This window comes from Mixophyes fleayi, chromosome 1, assembly GCF_038048845.1.
Source record: "Mixophyes fleayi isolate aMixFle1 chromosome 1, aMixFle1.hap1, whole genome shotgun sequence".
Taxonomy (NCBI): domain Eukaryota; kingdom Metazoa; phylum Chordata; class Amphibia; order Anura; family Limnodynastidae; genus Mixophyes; species Mixophyes fleayi.
This window is the reverse complement of record NC_134402.1, coordinates 425,467,710-425,485,943: the sequence shown is the minus strand read 5'-3', so window position 1 is coordinate 425,485,943 and position 18,234 is coordinate 425,467,710. Positions and strand designations below refer to the sequence as shown.

The following is an 18,234-nucleotide window of genomic DNA, read 5'->3' as shown; positions in this document are numbered from 1 at the left end:
TTTAAAAGTATGGAGCCATCACTTCACTCCTGACCCTCAGCACTTTATACTATGCTCTAACTTCAGCAACAGTGGTCAAACATAAACGAATGACAGATGGGTGGAATTTTTTTCCAAGTGCACACGTATAATTAGCAAGTGCCAAAAACATTTTTTTTTAGCTATTCTATTACTTAAATGCGTAGGAATTTCTTGAATTTTAGAACTGGTTAAAAAAATCAAGAATGTCAAACAGGTTTGAGCATGTTCAACAAAGTTTGAGTCTGTTCGACAATGTTCAAGCCAGTTCTTTATGCAATCCGGTTTGCACTCCCTCAATTCAAATTAATTCTTTATTTAAATAAGTTCTTTTATTAACAAACATAGAAGAGCAGTTGTGATTGCAGTTTAATTTAAAAAAAAAAAATGAAATACTTTTATATTAATTAAAAACGTTATTTTGATATTCTAGATGACTGGTATCACAAACATGATTAGGGTCATCGAACCAGTGAAATTCGATTGGTTTTCAAACCGGTTCAAAATGTCTCCCGATCTCTGGACCTCGATATGGTCTACAGCAGACAATGTTTACACCCTTTATTCTTCCTGGTAGACCTCTGGGGGTAACAGGTATTTCTAGATGTTACTTTCAGCCAACACTTCAATGCCTTTAACCAGGAAATCATTTTACCAAGATATTCCTAAATAACAGGGGTCCCTTGTTTCCAGTTGGTCTGCTTTATACCTGGCTGATATATACCTGCCTTGAGCTGTCACTTCTGTTTTACTTTAACTACTATTCATTTAATAATCAATTAAATTTTATATCTGTCTGTGAAGACATTGCAATGATATATTATCAGTACTCAATATTTTCTTTATTTTTTCTGCTCCATTTGTCCTGAAATTTTCTGCATAAAGTGGTCTAAAATAAGCCGTCTCATTCTATATCTATCACTTAAAATAAGTCCGAAGCAATTTTCCTCAGTAAGAATTTTGTGACGCGGTGTTAGATCAGCTATTTCCACTCTCAGTATTTCCACCTGGTCATGACTAAAGAAAATATATATTGTATACTGTATACTGTTTAAGAAGCTTAATCTGTCATACATCAGTCTGGAATAACTCATCCTGAGGTAATTCCAATTAGCCATCTTAACATTCCACGATGACAGTCCATATAGCAAGCATCATAATTCAAGAGGGACTCATAACGTGTTAAGTTCCATATTTGGCTATGTGAGTTGTACAGTTAAAAGATTTATTATATGATATTTACTTTACTCTGTTTCAGTCACGAGATAGAATAGAGGAAATATAGTTAGAATAGTTTGGAATATTTTCCATCTGAGAAGCACTGTAGGGAAGAATTAGTGGCAATGACAGAAGGCTATAAGAACATTACAAGTTGCTTGTAGGAGATGATCTTTATATTTAGATGTGTTTAACTTTGCTGGCAGTTTATGTATTCTATAATGGAACACTATAATTTTACAATGGAACACTTTTAAAATGAGTCATGTCACACAAGAGGGTGGATCCTGGCTTTACAAACATATTGCAAACCATCATGTGAATGCAAAAAAGTACTACTGTCCATTGACAAAAGGCACTAAGGGCTAGATTTACTAAACTGCGGGTTTGAAAAAGTGGAGATGTTGCCTATAGCAACCAATCAGATTCTCGCTTTCATTTTATAGAATGTACTAAATAAATGATAGCTAGAATCTGATTGGTTGCTATAGGTAACATCTCCAATTTTTCAAACCCGCAGTTTAGTAAATATACCCCTAAGACTCTTATCTATGTTGACACCTGTGGGACATGGTAGATTAAACATTAAGCAACTGGATTAAATACAAGCAGATCAAAACACAGTGCAAAAGAAACTTGTGTGACTGCACCTGCTTTTGTGTCTACGTCATGAAGACCTGATATAGAGTTTGATTGAACCATGGGAAGATACGAAAGGACTGTAAGCATAACTTGGGATCACCGATGAGCAAAAATTTTGCATATTGGTTGGTATAACGATTTGACATTTTGTTTCAAGAGTTAAATTTTTGGTGAATCAATTCCCAAACTTTTAACCAATCAAAGACGTATATAAAACGTCAGCCAAAAATGTATTACAGTGGGATATGACACAGCCCAGTAGTTACTTTGACTTTAGCAGTGTAAATGAGTATGTTCCTGACCCTTCAGAGGAGAGTGGTTCAGACACCAGTAACAGAAGCGGTGATGCTCCATTGTGGGGCAGTGGAACAAAGTGAAGGAACACAGAGGCAGGTTCTATGCAAAATGATTCTTAACTTGAAAGCAGCAATTTTTTTTAACACAGAAGGCCAAAAAGATCATGCGTTCTCCATCCAAACACTTTCCCAAAAAAGTGATGGCAACAGGGTGTATAGCAAAAAGCAGTACTGCCTTACTGCGAGAAGCTCATCGCAAAAATAGCCCGGCAAATCCAGCATGTTAACTGTAATGAGATTGAAGTAGGCCATGAAATTTCCCAAACACTCAAAATAAAGGTACATGCAACTTGCACATCTTTGGGATAGAGGCAACTTTGCCACACAATGCTAAGGTGATAAAGGCAGGATGCAGCCTTGTGATTCCATGCAACATCCAGACAAAGAGATAGTTGCAGAAGGCTTCATTCACTGTGCCTCCTGCCAAGAAAATATCTATGGTTACAAATGAAGAGATGTAAAGCTAAACCAAAGGGTCAACAAAGCCAAACCTAGCAAAAACAGTCTCTGTGTGCCTTTGCTCAGCTTGTTCCACCTGACATCAGTGGAGGCTTTTGAAGACTCTTGTGCAACATGACCCCAGATGAAATAATACTCACAGTCAAAAATGACAGATGCATTATGCAGATGGGGCAGCATCTCTTCAACCAGACTGGTTCAGATGTTGACAAAAATGAGAACATCCATCAGAAGCTTAGAGAAATGGCCAGCCTATTGCTACAGGCCAGAAGAGCTACTCCTTTGAAGAGGATGGAAGACTCTACCACACCATCAAACTTTCTGCATGTAGTTAATACAGTGAAGCTGGTAGCTGGCTATGACGAGGAGACAGGTACATTTGAGACATCCTCACTGGCACGGAAGATCAGCCATGGCTTGCAAAACATATTAAGCATTGTGGATTGCTGAGCGATGAGGGAGGGCTGTATAGCTGCGGTTGAAAATGCACGCAAAATGAAAATGCCTTAAAAACTCTTAAGGAGTCATAGTGGAACATGTCTCAGTTCTTGCCTTTCACTGAAGATGTGAAAAAGATGCACTTGTATCTCTATGAGAAACAGAAAGCGTACCAAAGACATTTTCCACTGATCCTTACCTTTAGAACTGAGCATTGCTTGCAAAAGTCCCCCTGGCACAGGTGATCTTTTCCAACCGAAAAAGGGAAGTGAAAGTTTCCAAGATGCTGTTGACTACCTTCTCTCCAAGAGACACTTCAGATCTCCACAGAGATGTTGCCCTAGCGCTTTCCGAGCTTGAGAATGAGCTCTGCCAGGATTTCACATGGATTGAAACCTGGGGAAAATGAGGGAGAAAAGACCCCATCCTGCCGACACCAGCACTGCAAGGCACAATGGACCATCTTGCAGAGTAGCATGAAGACTCTGAGTAGCTACCCAAAATGTCTGTATATTTGCCAGTCTAGTTGCCTTGTCAAATCCCCAAACACTATCTTCCACGAAGCTTTGAAAGCATGTAGCCACTCTTTTAAAGGTCCTCAACCTAAACAACACAGAATTGGATCAGTTGGCAGACTTCATTATCGTCTCCAAGAAGGTATCCTTCAACTTGCCAAGATCAGCAAACTTTTAATGGTTCTTAAAAGCTGAATTGAATGGCAAGAATTTGGACAAGATGGACATTGATCCAGACGGTAGGTTGGTATTTGATGTATGGTTTTGACTTTTACCTCGTGATTTGCATGTCTGTTATGTCTTAGAAATGGTCCAGCTACAGAGTGACAGGTCGGATGATGTCAATTCCCTCTAACAATGAGACAAGTGGTCATACATTCGGTCTACACTTGTGTAGGGACCTGGCAACATGGGACGATTAACCAGCCAAGGCTTCCACAGATTGGTGTAGCAGACAGTTTTTATTATGCAAAAGCACGTTGCCTTTTCTGCTTTTCCCAGAATTCGTAATGGACCACTCTTCTTCCTTTCACATTGTAAAGAAGTGCAGAAAAAACCTGGTCCGGAGATGAGATCCAAGCTGTAGAGATGCACACGATCAAGTTTATCCAGACATGCTGATTGCCCACAAAGCATTACTGCATCATGGCTGAACTATCAGCACTGAAAGGTGAAAACTGATTAGCTGTATGAAAACTGATTATTAACCATATAACACCTCTAAAGAGAAATACAATTTGTTGAAACGATATGCAGTGGTCGACCACGACTATAACAGTCCTGGCTAGGTGTCGGTGTATGCGGGTGTGCGGATGTCCTCAGACAGCCATAATACAGGCAACTTTCCCCACCAATCCGTGTCAATACTTTGATCAAAGTCAAACTGAAAGTCTCAAATGGCAACTATGGTGACAAACAGCTCCTACACATACCCATATGATTGTCCTGTTAACAGGGCATTAGGAAAGGAATGTCCCTATGTGTCATGCTCCAGACATGGGAGCACACAATGCAATAAAAAGTATGTATATGTGGGGAAGGGGGACTTGGCACAGTGCTCTAAGTATTGAAATATATATATATATATATATATATATATATATATATATATATATATATATATATGCACTTTCCACCACTGTAAGCTCATTTTGATATAGTTTCCATCAACGTGAAATTTTATTTTTGCAAGTGAGTGCCCAGCAAGACACTTTACTGCGCATGTATATATAACATATATAAATAATCATTATGTACCTTGCCGTATTGATGCCAAGAGCTGTCAGGGTCTGAGAGCCTCCTCTTTGCTTTATTTTGCTCGCTGCTTCTAGTACACTTTCTGTTGACGAGTGTGTATTCAAGTTAAATTCATGAGTTACATTTTCTCCATATTGAACTATGGCAACCTAAAAAGACAAATAAGTGCATGGTAGTCAGTGTTCCACTATAATGTTGTAACACATTTTTTAACTACTTGCTAAATGACAAATGAGGCTTTTAGGATGAACGCACTTAAAGGGCGACAGTGTTTGTAACAGGCTGAACACTTACCTGAAGGGGTTAACATCGGGTGGGGCCCGACCAATGGTAGTTTCTGTGGGAGGGTCCTGGATTGAATATAGCAGACTGTACTTCCTGGTTTGTCTCACTCTGCAGCACGAGATCACACCCACCCACTCCTTAGTTTAAGTATTTTGTTCATTAAGGTTTGTGGTAGGAAGGCACTGCATTCAGCGGCTGATTAGTGGGCACACAGGTAGTTGGCCGCAGGTCACTGTCCCCTTAGAGGCACCAGTAACTTCTTTTTTTGGTCTTTCGGTGAGGAGGGTCCCTTTCGGCTCGGTGAGGGAGGGCAGTGTGAGTTTAAAAGGGGCAGTCACTCTGACGCCAATTCAGCGCATGATAGTTTGGGATGTGTTCCCCATGGTTAGTGGACGTACAGTGGTTTGCGCCAGTCCCCACTTGTTCTTGTTGTATCAGCTTGGGAGCTGTTTCACAGTGCCTTTGCTCCGCCACCATAGGTTTTAGTTTTAATACTCAAATAATAATAAAAGTCCTTCCATTTTTTAGCAAATTATACATGACTCCGTGTGTTTATTTGAATGCAAATGTTTAAGAATTTTTAAGGTTGTTGAGAAGTTTATGGGAACATACACAGTGAGCCCTTTAGTGTATTTTAGTCATATCCAGATAAATCTGATGCTGAATTATGTTGGCCACACTATTGCAGCTCAATTTACCACTTTGGTAATTTGTGATCCAATTGGCTGAAAACTGTAAAGTTAGTAGCTATTTTCTATATGTGCGAGGTCCAATACCATTGGATCCAATCTAGCCTAAAATAAAGTCAGCCAATCACTGCACATGTGTGAGGTGGTTGGCCAACCTTGAATTGGAAATTAAACCTTTTAAATAACTACACACTGTACATTCTTTTACAGCACAATTACATTTTTTTTATAATAGATTGTATCTTTGATTTGCAATTTCTGTACATATGCTACACTGAATTTGTATGAGATTCAATAATAATTTAGACTATAAGCTCTATTGGGGCAGGGACTGATGTAAATGTGTTCTCTGTACAGAGCTGTGGAATTAGTGGTGCTATATATATATAAATAAATAAATGATGTTGATAATTTAATTACAAAAGCAAAAATATTACCTTGAGAGAATATGAGCACCGCAGTGAAGAATTGTACAATTGCAGAATATACACAACAATTTGATTAAATTAAGATACATTTTTATCAATTCATCCAATCTGACTTTCAACCAGCCTGCTTACATATCTTGCAAACACAGATCTTTGCAGAGTTCAATCAAAATCAAATGATATCATTTAACTGTAATACTGAACGTTTGGTTAACTTTACGTTGTTATCTGCGGGTTTACAATAATGTGGCCAATGGGCTAACAGATCATTCAGCATTCTGGTTAAATGTCCAGATTGAAACATGTGGATAGCATTATATAAAACAGGGGATCTCATGCTTCTTTTTTTCCCCTGTGTAATAGGTAATTGCTTAACAAGTAACCCCTAAAGTGTGATTTTTAAACTAAGTGCCCTCTAATGTGTGTAAATGTCCTTAAAGTACTCCTTAATCAATAGCCTGGTTACACCGGGGGAATGTGAGCTCGTTGCACTTTTTGCACTGAGGTTCCTCTGTGCAGTTCTATAAAGTTAGGTAAAAGAACTGCCTGCTTTTATCCATTTGGATTCTGCTTCATTTAATCTCGTACATCTTCCAATGACGTCATCTGGAGTAGTAAAGAACACAGGCTTGTACAGTGCACTCTGCTCTCAAATATCTTTATTTTTGATCAGCTTCTGAAATTTTTACCTATGTTGTAATGTACATTATTAGTTTACTATCAGATAATTATCATATTATTTATTATAAAATTATTATGTAACATTATTATTATTATTATCTGAATGCAGTACAAGCATGCTTATATGATGGCTTATTACATATGTAATGCAATTTGCTTTGCAGAAAAGATCTAAATGTATAATTTAATAATACATTGCTTCTATAACCATATGGCTATGTGCTCATACTCAGCCAGGGAACCCGAACAAGTCAAGAATGAATGAATGTATAAACATATATATTTATCTGAGTGTTTATACATTTACTCTGTATCCGTTTAAGCATGTTCTGTTTAATATGATGTTGCTGGGATACGTGGGACAAGTGAGTAGGTGAAAGACACAGCTAGAGCATGATTCAGTAGGGGTTGTATTTTTGCTACGTTTATATGCAAACCTTGCCTCAGTGGCGGATCCAGGGGGGGGGGGGGGGGCGATCACCCCCCTAGCTGGGGCTTGCTGCTGACGGCTGCACACTGTGCAGGTCCGTTCAGCATTGACAGTGTGCTGCCCGGCTGCTCTGATTGTGTTTTAAACACAATCAGAGCAGCGGGACAACACACTGCCAATGCTGAACGGACCTGCACAGTGTGCAGCCGTCAGCAGCCATAGAAATTAGAAAGGGGGCGGGGCCTAAATCCCCCCCCCCCTAAAATCGCCCCGGGTAGAGCAGTTGCCTAGATCCGCCCCTGCCTTGCCTACGAGTACTGTACAAGTCTAACTGTATAACTTGAACCTCATGGTCTAGCAGTATAAGGAGAATTTTAAATATTTGTTATTACTGATACAAGATGTTTACTTTAATTGATCTGTAAGCTACAAGTTAAAATGTTGCTAACCTGAGAAGAAAATCCCACAATCACATTAAGGCAGTTATTGATCATCATCAACAGCTATTTATATAGCGCCACTAATTCCGCAGCAAAGCACAGAGAACTCACTCACATCAGTCCCTGCCCTATTGGAGCTTACAGTCTAAATTCCCCAACACACACACACACAGACTAGGGTAAATTTGATAGCAGCCAATTAACCTACTATTAGGTTTTTCGAGAGTGGGAGGACACCGGAGCACCCGGAGGAAACCCACGCAAATAGGGGGAGAACATACAAACTCCACACAGATAAGGCCATGGTCAGGAATCAAACTCATGACCCAGTGCTGTGAGGCAGAGGTCATTAGTCAGTAAGCCACCGTGCTGCCCTATTGATGCTCCTGTCCCACCCTATAACATGGTAAACACCCAATATGAGTATATCTCCTGCTATTCGGTGAGCGGAATGATTCATTATATTGGGACAATAGTTCTATATTCAGTGAATTGTAGTGCAAACCTCTTATTACTGGTTGAAATAAAAAAAAGTCATTTATAAGTATGTTTTAAGGGTATAAATAATATAGTATGTTGTTATTTTAAAATATGTTCAAAAACAACTTTGAAAGAAACTTTTGTTTTATTTTTTTTCCGACTCGATGTATGATTTATTGGCCGCAAAACTAAAATTCACAGATTCTTAAACTTTGTCAAATTATTTTCCTAATTTGTAGCTAATAACTACCATTATTTAGACAGTTACTACCCCCTTGTTAGCCAAACTGTTGTGTTAGCTCTGGTTTACTTAATGTGTATCACAAATCTAGATAAATGAATAACTTTATTTGTCATTCACTTTACATGTACATAGCGCTATTTAAGTGAAATATAAAATAGTATATTTACCTGCGTTTGAGTCGGGTGTATAGTCATTTTTTTAAAAAGTTTTTGTAAAAATTCAGTCACACTTTGCCAAGGATAGACACTGTTAGAGCCGTCAAGTACGATCACTAAATCTAGTTGAGTCACGCATTCTGTGAATAAATTGTTCATACAGTAGGTAAGATAATTGACCGTGGTAGTTTTATTGTTGACAACTTACAATATGTTATACCATACCTTGTACACCTGGTGCAATGGAGTTTAAAACTTGAAATGTAGAACTGACATTTGAGCAGATTCCAGTTGTATAGTGTAAGCTTCCACACTTGTACGCATAGAGAGGTCCACATGCCTTGGAGAGAAGAACAAAAGCTCAATAATATTTCTTTATACAGTCTGAGAAAAGTATCAGTCATACCCCCCCAATTGTTCAGTTTTTGGTAGAGCAGGGACAGTTTCTGATCTTCTCCAAAAGGGCGCAGCCTGTCAGAATGACGCCTGTTTTTTCCTGATTTTTGCTTTTATAATATTGGGATGTACTGTATGTATATTTACCAAGTAACAGGGGTGGAACTGGGCATTGCTGGGCCCCATAGTAAAGTTTGGGTAGGGGCCCAGTAATGGCACTGAATTCTCCTAGCGCACCAGCACTCCCACTTACCACATATATAGAGGTAACGCCAACTTATATTCCTAATTACATCTGCATTCAGGTGATGCCATCCCCCACTTTCCAATAGGTCATGGTCTAGGTATTGGAGCAGTCCTGATTATTGGGAGTATACAATATTCATGAGAATACAGTCTATCAACATTTGAATCTAGTTTTAGGGTTTTCTGATTATTAGATAACAAATATTTTCCATTGGGGACTGCAGATTTCTGGGTTTCAGAATAAATGCCCCATCTGAAAAAAGATTGAGTACCGATGAAGCAGTTAACGGTTGCACATTAAAAGGGTTGTATCTTGAATACATGAAAATCAGGTAATGTAAAGTATGGGGCAAATGGTTGCATTGAATGCACCTTTTCATCACCATGGAATCTTGTGTCTATATAACGTAGATCACTTGCTATGTTTCTGCCCCTTTCAAGAATCCCTGCTTACTTCCTCTTTCATACGGCGCTCGTTAGTGACCCCATTAGCATGCCAATGCCCCACCGAGCCACCTACTGAGGTGGGTCTATGCCTGAGCTGTCAGTCATGCTCTCATTCAGCACATGGGTTGTCACCTATCTCATAAGTCAGGTCTGGGATGTCCTGTTTACAATATGGTTTTGCTTTTATTGATCTTGAAAACCAGACAATTGTAGAGTGACGTATTCATGGATTATAGTGTAATAAATAGGTACATATGAACCAAGGAGAACGAAACAGGCAGACAATATGTATTAACAAAGAAGGGTGACAAAATTCCTACCCTGTCTGTTTGGATAGGAAAAAAAATGGTACCAAATTAAATTTTTCTTACCATAAAACCACCTTTAGGATTTGTGACCAAAGTGGATCCCATTGTCATGTTTTCTTTCACCTCGGTCACATTTGCAATGGTTGTAAATCCTACAACAAACAGCTATGTTACAAATGACAGACATATTAATCAATAACATTCCCCATTTCATTGCATAATAAAATGTCTGGAAAAATTGTAAACACTTTCATCAGGTTCTTTAACCAGCGGATGAGTAGAGGGTTTTTACACCTTGAAGAGCAAATGTAACTTTTTGGAGGTGTGTCAGTTTAAGTGGGAGTAAATTTTAGTATGCCTGTAGATAGGTTATAGCCTAAGCTAGTGCTAGCGAGTTCCAACACTGTTCTTTGCCAGGCAGGGCTGGTGCCACTATAGCAGTGAAACCTATAGCATGGGTATCCCTGCCATAGTGCCAAGACAGCCCTGGGCTGGTCAGCCCTGGGCTGGATTCCCTAGGGGGGAAGCAGCAAGTACTGCAAGTGCTGGCATGTTCATGGCTGCCAGGGGATGCTGGCACTTGGTGAAATACTAGTGCCAGTATGCCCTAGAACTCACTGAAACCTATATTGCACGAGGAAACTATGTAAATAACCATCAACATTCCTATCTAGGCACTTCTGATTGGCTAATTACTGGTTGACCTCACCAGTTGACAATACTTAATTCATTAGCATAATAGCTATATTATATCAAGTTGCAACTGTCTAGTCACATTAGTAATATGTCGTTTTAATTTGGACTATTGCAGGAAAGAAGACCGATGCTTTTTCCTTTGTTTTTGTGGCTTTCTATAGGTCCAGGTGTTTTTATGAAAAGTAATAGAAGCTGTGTGTTGGTGACTTTTTTTCAACCGATATTGCAGCCAATACCCAATATTAAATATTAAGTACATTGGGCCTGAATTCTTAAGGATCTTAACGTAAGATACTTCTTATTTCAGTCTCCTGGACAAAACCATGTTACAATGCAAGGGGTGCAAATTAGTGTTCTGTTTTGCACAGAAGTTAAATACTGCCTGTTTTTTCATGTAGTACACAAATACTTGATAGCTTATTTGTACACTGAAATTTAAAGTTGATATTTGTGTGCTACATGAAAAAACAGTCAGTATTTAACTTCTGTGCAAAACAGAATACTAATTTGCACCCCTTGCATTGTAACATGGTTTTGTCCAGGAGACTGAAATAAGAAGTTTCTTAAGTTAAGATCCTTAATGAATCAGGACCATTATTCTCACATTCAGTAAACATGATTTGATGGATTGCAGTACTACATTATTTTAATGTATAGGCTTGGGGGTAACATATTGAAAAAAATGTGAACTCAATCTAAAAGACCAAGTCATTTTTACACTTAATTTAAAAGTATATGAGAAGTCGTAAAGGGCCAATAAATACGAATACAGTTGGGTCTAATATGAAAAGGCGTCTAACAGGTCTATTCATATAAACGTTCTCTGATTTTTCCACTTACTTGGCAAGTTAATCTTTGTGCATTTTGATTGCCCATCCACTGGACATTTATATACATCCCCTGTTCTGCGAGATGGTTGTCCCTCCAGTGGTGACCCAATGAGCACCCTATAGGTGAAAGAGGTATACAACATAGGAATACACAATGTAACGATTACGGGAGAGATTCCTTGTGTCGATGTTATGGCAGGATTCTCCGCTCATTTTTTTTTTGCATCCTGTAGGGGTGTATAAAAAAATTAGCGGAGACTCCCACCGTAATTGCCGGCAATGTTTGCGATGTTCACATGCCACATTGCAGCCATTGAATCTCTCCCTACATGTCACATATGTAAAATATTGCAGCACCATTAATGTGATATAGTGACAAAAATAACAACTAATGACTGGAAATATACTATTAATGTAGATTATTCTAATGATTAATTAGAAGAATTTGCCTAGTTTCATTGACTTCTTTGACACAATTACCGTCATGGTAACACTGGGCTTTGTTATCCTTATTAGGCATTATCGATGTACCGTTAGAGCAGGTATCATTTTTTATCTTTACTTTTTTAGTACTTCCTTTGTAAAATTAAAAGTAGATTTTTTTTTTCATCCACAATATAATTTTCTAATACTCGGGGTCATATACAATGTGGGTATGTCAGACTTTTTTATGCAGTTGCAGCTATTTCACTATACACTTGTCTTCCACTGACATGATTCATGACATCACATAGTAGGGGGCGGGGCCATCATGAGAAGATTTATAACCGAATAGCATCATCAAGCACCTGCCCCAATCACTTCACTAGACAAGTGGGCAACATCCGAGAGATTGGCCTACTCACCCAGGAGTCAGGGAGAACTACTTGAAATTAGGGTGTCTCCTGGAATTTAGTACTGTCAGAAGTTGTACAACTTCTGACAGTACAGTACAGTATTTTGCAAGACTTTGGCTATTGTCTGTAAATTTACTGACAGTTGGCAACCATGGTACTGACTACCAACTGCATCCGAGCTAATGGTAATTATTCCCTGCAACAGTTGCACAATCTGGAACTGCTACAAAATGGACAATCTCCATCTATGGTGTTCATTGTCATAACTCTTCCAGCAAAATAAAATCTAATTTTTGGCATTTGTGTGCATAACATTGAGGCTTTTAGTGCCTAACCCACATTCCTTATTTTACACCACATTCCACATGTGTCCAGTCTGATCCGCACATCATGGGTAGTAAAATGTTGCCCACCCCTCACCAGTGGATATGTCATTTTCCCATGTTCACAAAATTAACCCCTTAGCTCCAATCTTACATGGTTATTCCAACTGAAATGTTATATTGCTATTAATCTGCATTTCAGCAAAGTAATATTATTATTACTATTATTATAATTATTATTATAGTAGATTTGTAAAGGGCCATAGTGCTTCGCAGCGCAGTACAGTAAGGAAAACAGGACATACATAAAACAGGACATACGTAAAACAGGACATACGTAAAACAGGACATACGTAAAACAAGAACAGACAAGTAATACAATTTCCATTCAGTTTACCATTTTCCCTCATCGTTTTCAAATTGCTGAACTGTGTATCCAAACATGTCATCCACTGAGCCACTGAACGATAAACCATTTTTCACATCCACGTTAAAAGTCTCGGCGATCTTCAGCAAAGCTGTGATTTGAAAACACAAACATGCAATGTTTCTATTTAATATCCATACTGATAATTTCTTTAAAAATACAGCTACATTAATGAATAATCCAGATCATTTTATTCAATGAAAACTTTCTATTAGTGATAACGTGACACCTTCATTTTTACTGCAAATTAGTACAAAACGGAAACAATATGAGAATATTAATTTTAAGAAATACAAATGAACTAAATAGGTTTAGATTGAAAGCACACTTGTCTACATTTCTATCTGGGTTTTGGGAGACAAGAGCTTGATGACACAGTATGCCACGAAAAGTGGGTGGGGCAATCACATTATCCAGCTCCACCCATCTCAGTAGACCTCAATAGGTTACTCCCCTGCAGCTAATTGTTTACTGCATAGGCGGGGTTTGATGATGCAATTTATGTCATGATCCCATCCACTTTCCAGCAGGGAAAAGCTCCTAGGAGAATTGCCCAAATTCAGGAGTAGAAAACTATGATTAAAAGAGACCTTTACACATAACATGTGGTAAGGTACCAATACATTTATTTGTCACCCACAGTAAATCTCATACATTATGCAGCACTTGAGGTGTAAGAATCAGTGATCTATTCTATGGTCATCAGCTTACTGAGGTTTCCCTCCAAAAGAAAAAAAAAAGAAAAGTAAAGGTTTACTAACTTAATAATGTAGTCATTACTGAAAATTAAAATATTATGCTATACTAGGATACTGCTTGAAGCACAATTAATCTCTCTCCATTGTTGTTTATTTAATTACTGGAAAATTTACGATGACAAAGCGAGCGTCACTCTAACACTGAGAAGCATGTATCCAGAACCGTTAGCCAAGATTTCACAAGCAGAGGCGTGGAGTCTATTGTGCCACTTGTCTTCACCAAGGGAGTAAGGATGTATGCACATGACACACAGGTAGCGGCCCAGGTTCCAGGAGTGACAGACCAGCACATAAGGACTAGGGGCCTGATTCATTACGGATCTTAACTTAAGAAACTTCTTATTTAAGTCTCCTGGACAAAACCATGTTACATTGCAAGGGGTGCAAATTAGTTTTCTGTTTTGCACATAAGTTAAATACTGACTGTTTTTTCATGTAGCACAAAAATATCAACTTTAAATTTCAGTGTACAAATAAGCTATCAAGTATTTGTGTGCTACATGAAAAACAGTCAGTATTTACCTTATGTGCAAAACAGAAAACTAATTTGCACCCCTTGCATTGTAACATGGTTTTGTCCAGGAGACTGAAATAAGAAGTTTCTCAAGTTAAGATCCTTAATGAATCAGGCCCTAGGTTATTAATGGGGTGGCACTGACATTACAGAATTAGCCAGCAAATAGAATGGTCAGGGCAATCCAAGATCAAACGTCACTAGCAGATGTTCAGGGTTAGGAAACTAGCTGGCAAGCTGGTACACAGGAAATCCACAGAGACAAGGTATCACAAGGAACCCTGGAGGAGTAGAGTGCCCTAAGTCTGCTTTATATAGACTAGAAGATTTTAATTGATTGGCAATGAAGGATAAGCATCCACATCCCTGCAGTTTAAAAAAGCTGCAGTTCTGCTCAACACCACTAGGAGGAGGAGCAGGCTGTGCAGCACCTGCCATACCTGAGATGCCAGGGCCTGCTATACTAAGAACGTGCCTCTAGGCAATTGGTGGTCACCTAGAGCACCAGGATTTATGGTGCACCCAACATATTGAATGAGTAACATAAGGTCACTTATTCTGTGTTCTAATTTACCCCGTGGCACCACCACACTGAGTGCCGATGCTGACGGCTGGCATAAACACCGCCATGTTGGTAATGGGCATGGAGTGTGACTATGATGTCACAGCTACAGAAAAACAAGGGGGGCAGAAAGAGAGGGCTACAGAAAAAAACAGGTGGCAGGAAGAGAGGGATACAGAAAAACGAGGGGGGGGCAGTAAGAGAGGACTACAGAAAAATTAGGGGGGCAGAAAGAGAGGGCTACACAAAAATGAGGGGGCAGAAAAGGGGGTTACAGAAAAACGAGGGGGGCAGAATAGGGGTGGGAATAGCTAGTGGGCAAATGTGAGAAAAGTTGGTAGGCAGCAGGGGACATGTCAGTGTGTAACAGGTGAGTGATGTCCAGTTGTTTTGTTTTGTATTATTGTATTATCTAACATTTGGGGCCTCCCGTCTAGATATCCAACATTTGCTCCTGGGCAGCAGTGAAGACTGGACAGCATTCTGCTTTAGACACCAGTGCATCTGGACTGCAGCCTTGCCAGCCAGCCAGGAGGAGGTAAGAGTTATTTTTATTTTACAATTGTTATGTGTGTGAGGGGCAAGGAAGGGAGTATTGGGGGGAGGAGGAGCGGTAGGCGGAAGATTTGCCTAGGGTGCCGAGCAACCTTGCACCGGCCATGCGGGCGCGGTGAATAATGAGAAGTATTTGATTATCTAGCACAGAGGTGTTTGTAATGAACCATTATACAGTTTGTATACACTAATCACGGCGTAATACATTATAGAGTGGCTCAATAAGTCGCATAACATCATTAGAAAAGATCTTTCTTTAAGAAAAGATTAACAAGATGTGAGTTTCAGTTTTGGCACCTTTTTTCTTACAAAAAAATCACTGCCCGAAGGGATATTAACTATATTAATTTTCAACAGTTTCCCACCTCTCTCCAACATCCTCATCCCCTGATATGGCAGTTCCTCATTCTCACCATACCCTAGCAACTGCCCTTGATCAAGTGGCTCCAGCGACTCTTTAGACTCCGCATAGACTTCTTTGTCAACCATGGCACACTAAAGTAACACGAAATCTACAAAAACTATCATAAAACTGAACGTCACTGGCGTAAATCTTGTACCTCTAATGATTTCAGCGCATATACTGCTATCTACCACTCTTACCGAAATTCTCTGGACACTGCTAAACAAACATACTTCCAATCTCTCATCTATGCTCACGCTTCTAACCTCAAATGCCTTTTTAACACATTTAAATCTCTTCTCAATCCACTCACCCAAAACCCTCAGACTACCATCAGTGTCCAGGATCTTGCTTCCTATTTCAAGGACAAGATTGATAAGATCAGACTTGAAATGGTATCATCTCCCTCGACTAGCAATCAGCTCAATTCCTTCCCAGCACCCTCTGACACCCTCTCTTCATTTTAACCCACAAATGAAGAGGGAGTGTCTACTCTCTTCTCATTTTCCTACTCTACCTCCTGTCCTCTTGATCCCATTCCCTCACAAATTGGTAGATCCCTGTCTTGTGCTCATTCCACCTTTAACTAAAATCTGTAATCTATCTCTCTCTACTGGTATCTTTCCATCACTATTCAAGCATGCAGTGATTACTCCTACTCTGAAAAAACAAAATTCTGACTCAAACTCTCTGCTAAATTACCGCCCCATCTCTCAGCTCCAATTCCCCTCCAAACTTCTCAAGCTAATTGCCTACACTTGCCTCACATGTTTCCTTTGTGCAAACAACCTATTGGGTCCTCCTCAATCAGGATTTTGCTCTCAACACTCCACAGAGACTGCGCTGACCAAGGTTGTCAATGATTTGATCACAGCTGAAATTAAAGGTGATTACTCTCATCTAATTCTCCTGGATCTTGCTGTCGCATTCAATACTGTTGACCACTTTCTCCTCATACAGACGCTACAATCCCTAGGTCTTCAAGACACTGTACTATCCTGGTTCTCATCCTACCTATCTAATCGCTCTTACAGTGTTAATTTCTCTGTAACAACCTCCACTTCACTTCCTTTATCAGTTGGAGTACCACAAGGCGCAGTCCTAGGTCCTCTGCTATTTTCTATCTACACCACTTCTCTTTTAAAACTAATAAGCTTCTTTGGATTTCAGTAGCATCTCTATGCGGATGATACACAGATCTATCTATCCTCTCCTGATCTCTCACCATCTGTGTTGTCTCGCGTTACTGACTGTCTTTCTGCCATTTCATCTTGGATGTCCTCTTGACAACTCAAACTCAATCTTACAAAAATAGAATTAATAATATTCCCACCCAACAATAAAAGCTTCCTGCCTGACATTTCTATTTCTGTTGACAACATGACCTTAATTCCCACCCCGCAAGCCTGCTGCCTAGGTGTAATCCTTGACTTGCAACTATCCTTTGTTCCCCACATCAACTTTATATTTATATCATACTGCATAATTCTAAAAAACATTTCCAGAATGCGCACATATCTCACACAAGACACTGCAAAAATGTAATTCATGCACTCATCATCTCCCGCATCAAGTAATTCCTAATTATAACTAATAATAATAACCAATTGTTACAAATCAAGCAGTTATACACAACAAGCAGTTACACACATCAGGCAGTTACATACATCTGTGGGCCTCACAGTGGCTCAGTGGTTAGCACTTCTGCCTCACAGTGCTGGGATCATGAGTACGATTCCGACAATGGCCTTATCTGTGTGGAGTTTGTATGTTCTCCCCGTGTTTGCGTGGATTTCCTCCAAGTGCTCCGGTTTCCTCCCACACTTCAAAAACATACTGGTAGGTTAATTGGCTGCTATTAAATTGCCCTTAGTCTCTCTCGATCTGTGTGTCTGTTTGTTAGGGGATTTAGATTGTAAGCTCCAATGGGGCAGGGACTGTTGTGAATGAGTTCTCTGTGCAGCGCTGCGGACTAGTGGTGCTATATAAATAGATAGTTGATGATGATGATTCCCGCCTTACTGGTCTCGACTCGAGCCCCTACAATCTATTTTGCACGCAGCGGCTAGATTGATTTTCCTTGCAAATCGTTTTTCCTCTGCTGAGTCACTCTGTCAGTCTCTACATTGGATGCCTGTTTTTCAAATAATCCAATATAAAATTCTTCTACTAAAATACAAGGCCATCAACAAAATTGC

At 39.4% G+C, this 18,234-nt stretch overlaps 1 protein-coding gene across 2 annotated transcripts in view; it reads right to left on the bottom strand.

The window, feature by feature from the left end:
* Positions 1-18,234, bottom strand: part of ITGA1 (integrin subunit alpha 1) — a 131,104-nt gene that overhangs the window by 76,298 nt on the left and 36,572 nt on the right. For both annotated transcript variants that reach the window (XM_075183947.1, XM_075183936.1), the window contains exons 2-7: positions 13,215-13,335; positions 11,669-11,775; positions 10,196-10,284; positions 8,961-9,075; positions 8,748-8,875; positions 4,904-5,052 (exon numbers count right to left, since the gene is read on the bottom strand). In XM_075183947.1, coding sequence (XP_075040048.1) covers positions 4,904-5,052; positions 8,748-8,875; positions 8,961-9,075; positions 10,196-10,284; positions 11,669-11,775; positions 13,215-13,335 — 709 coding nt within the window. The remainder of the gene's footprint in view (positions 1-4,903; positions 5,053-8,747; positions 8,876-8,960; positions 9,076-10,195; positions 10,285-11,668; positions 11,776-13,214; positions 13,336-18,234) is intronic.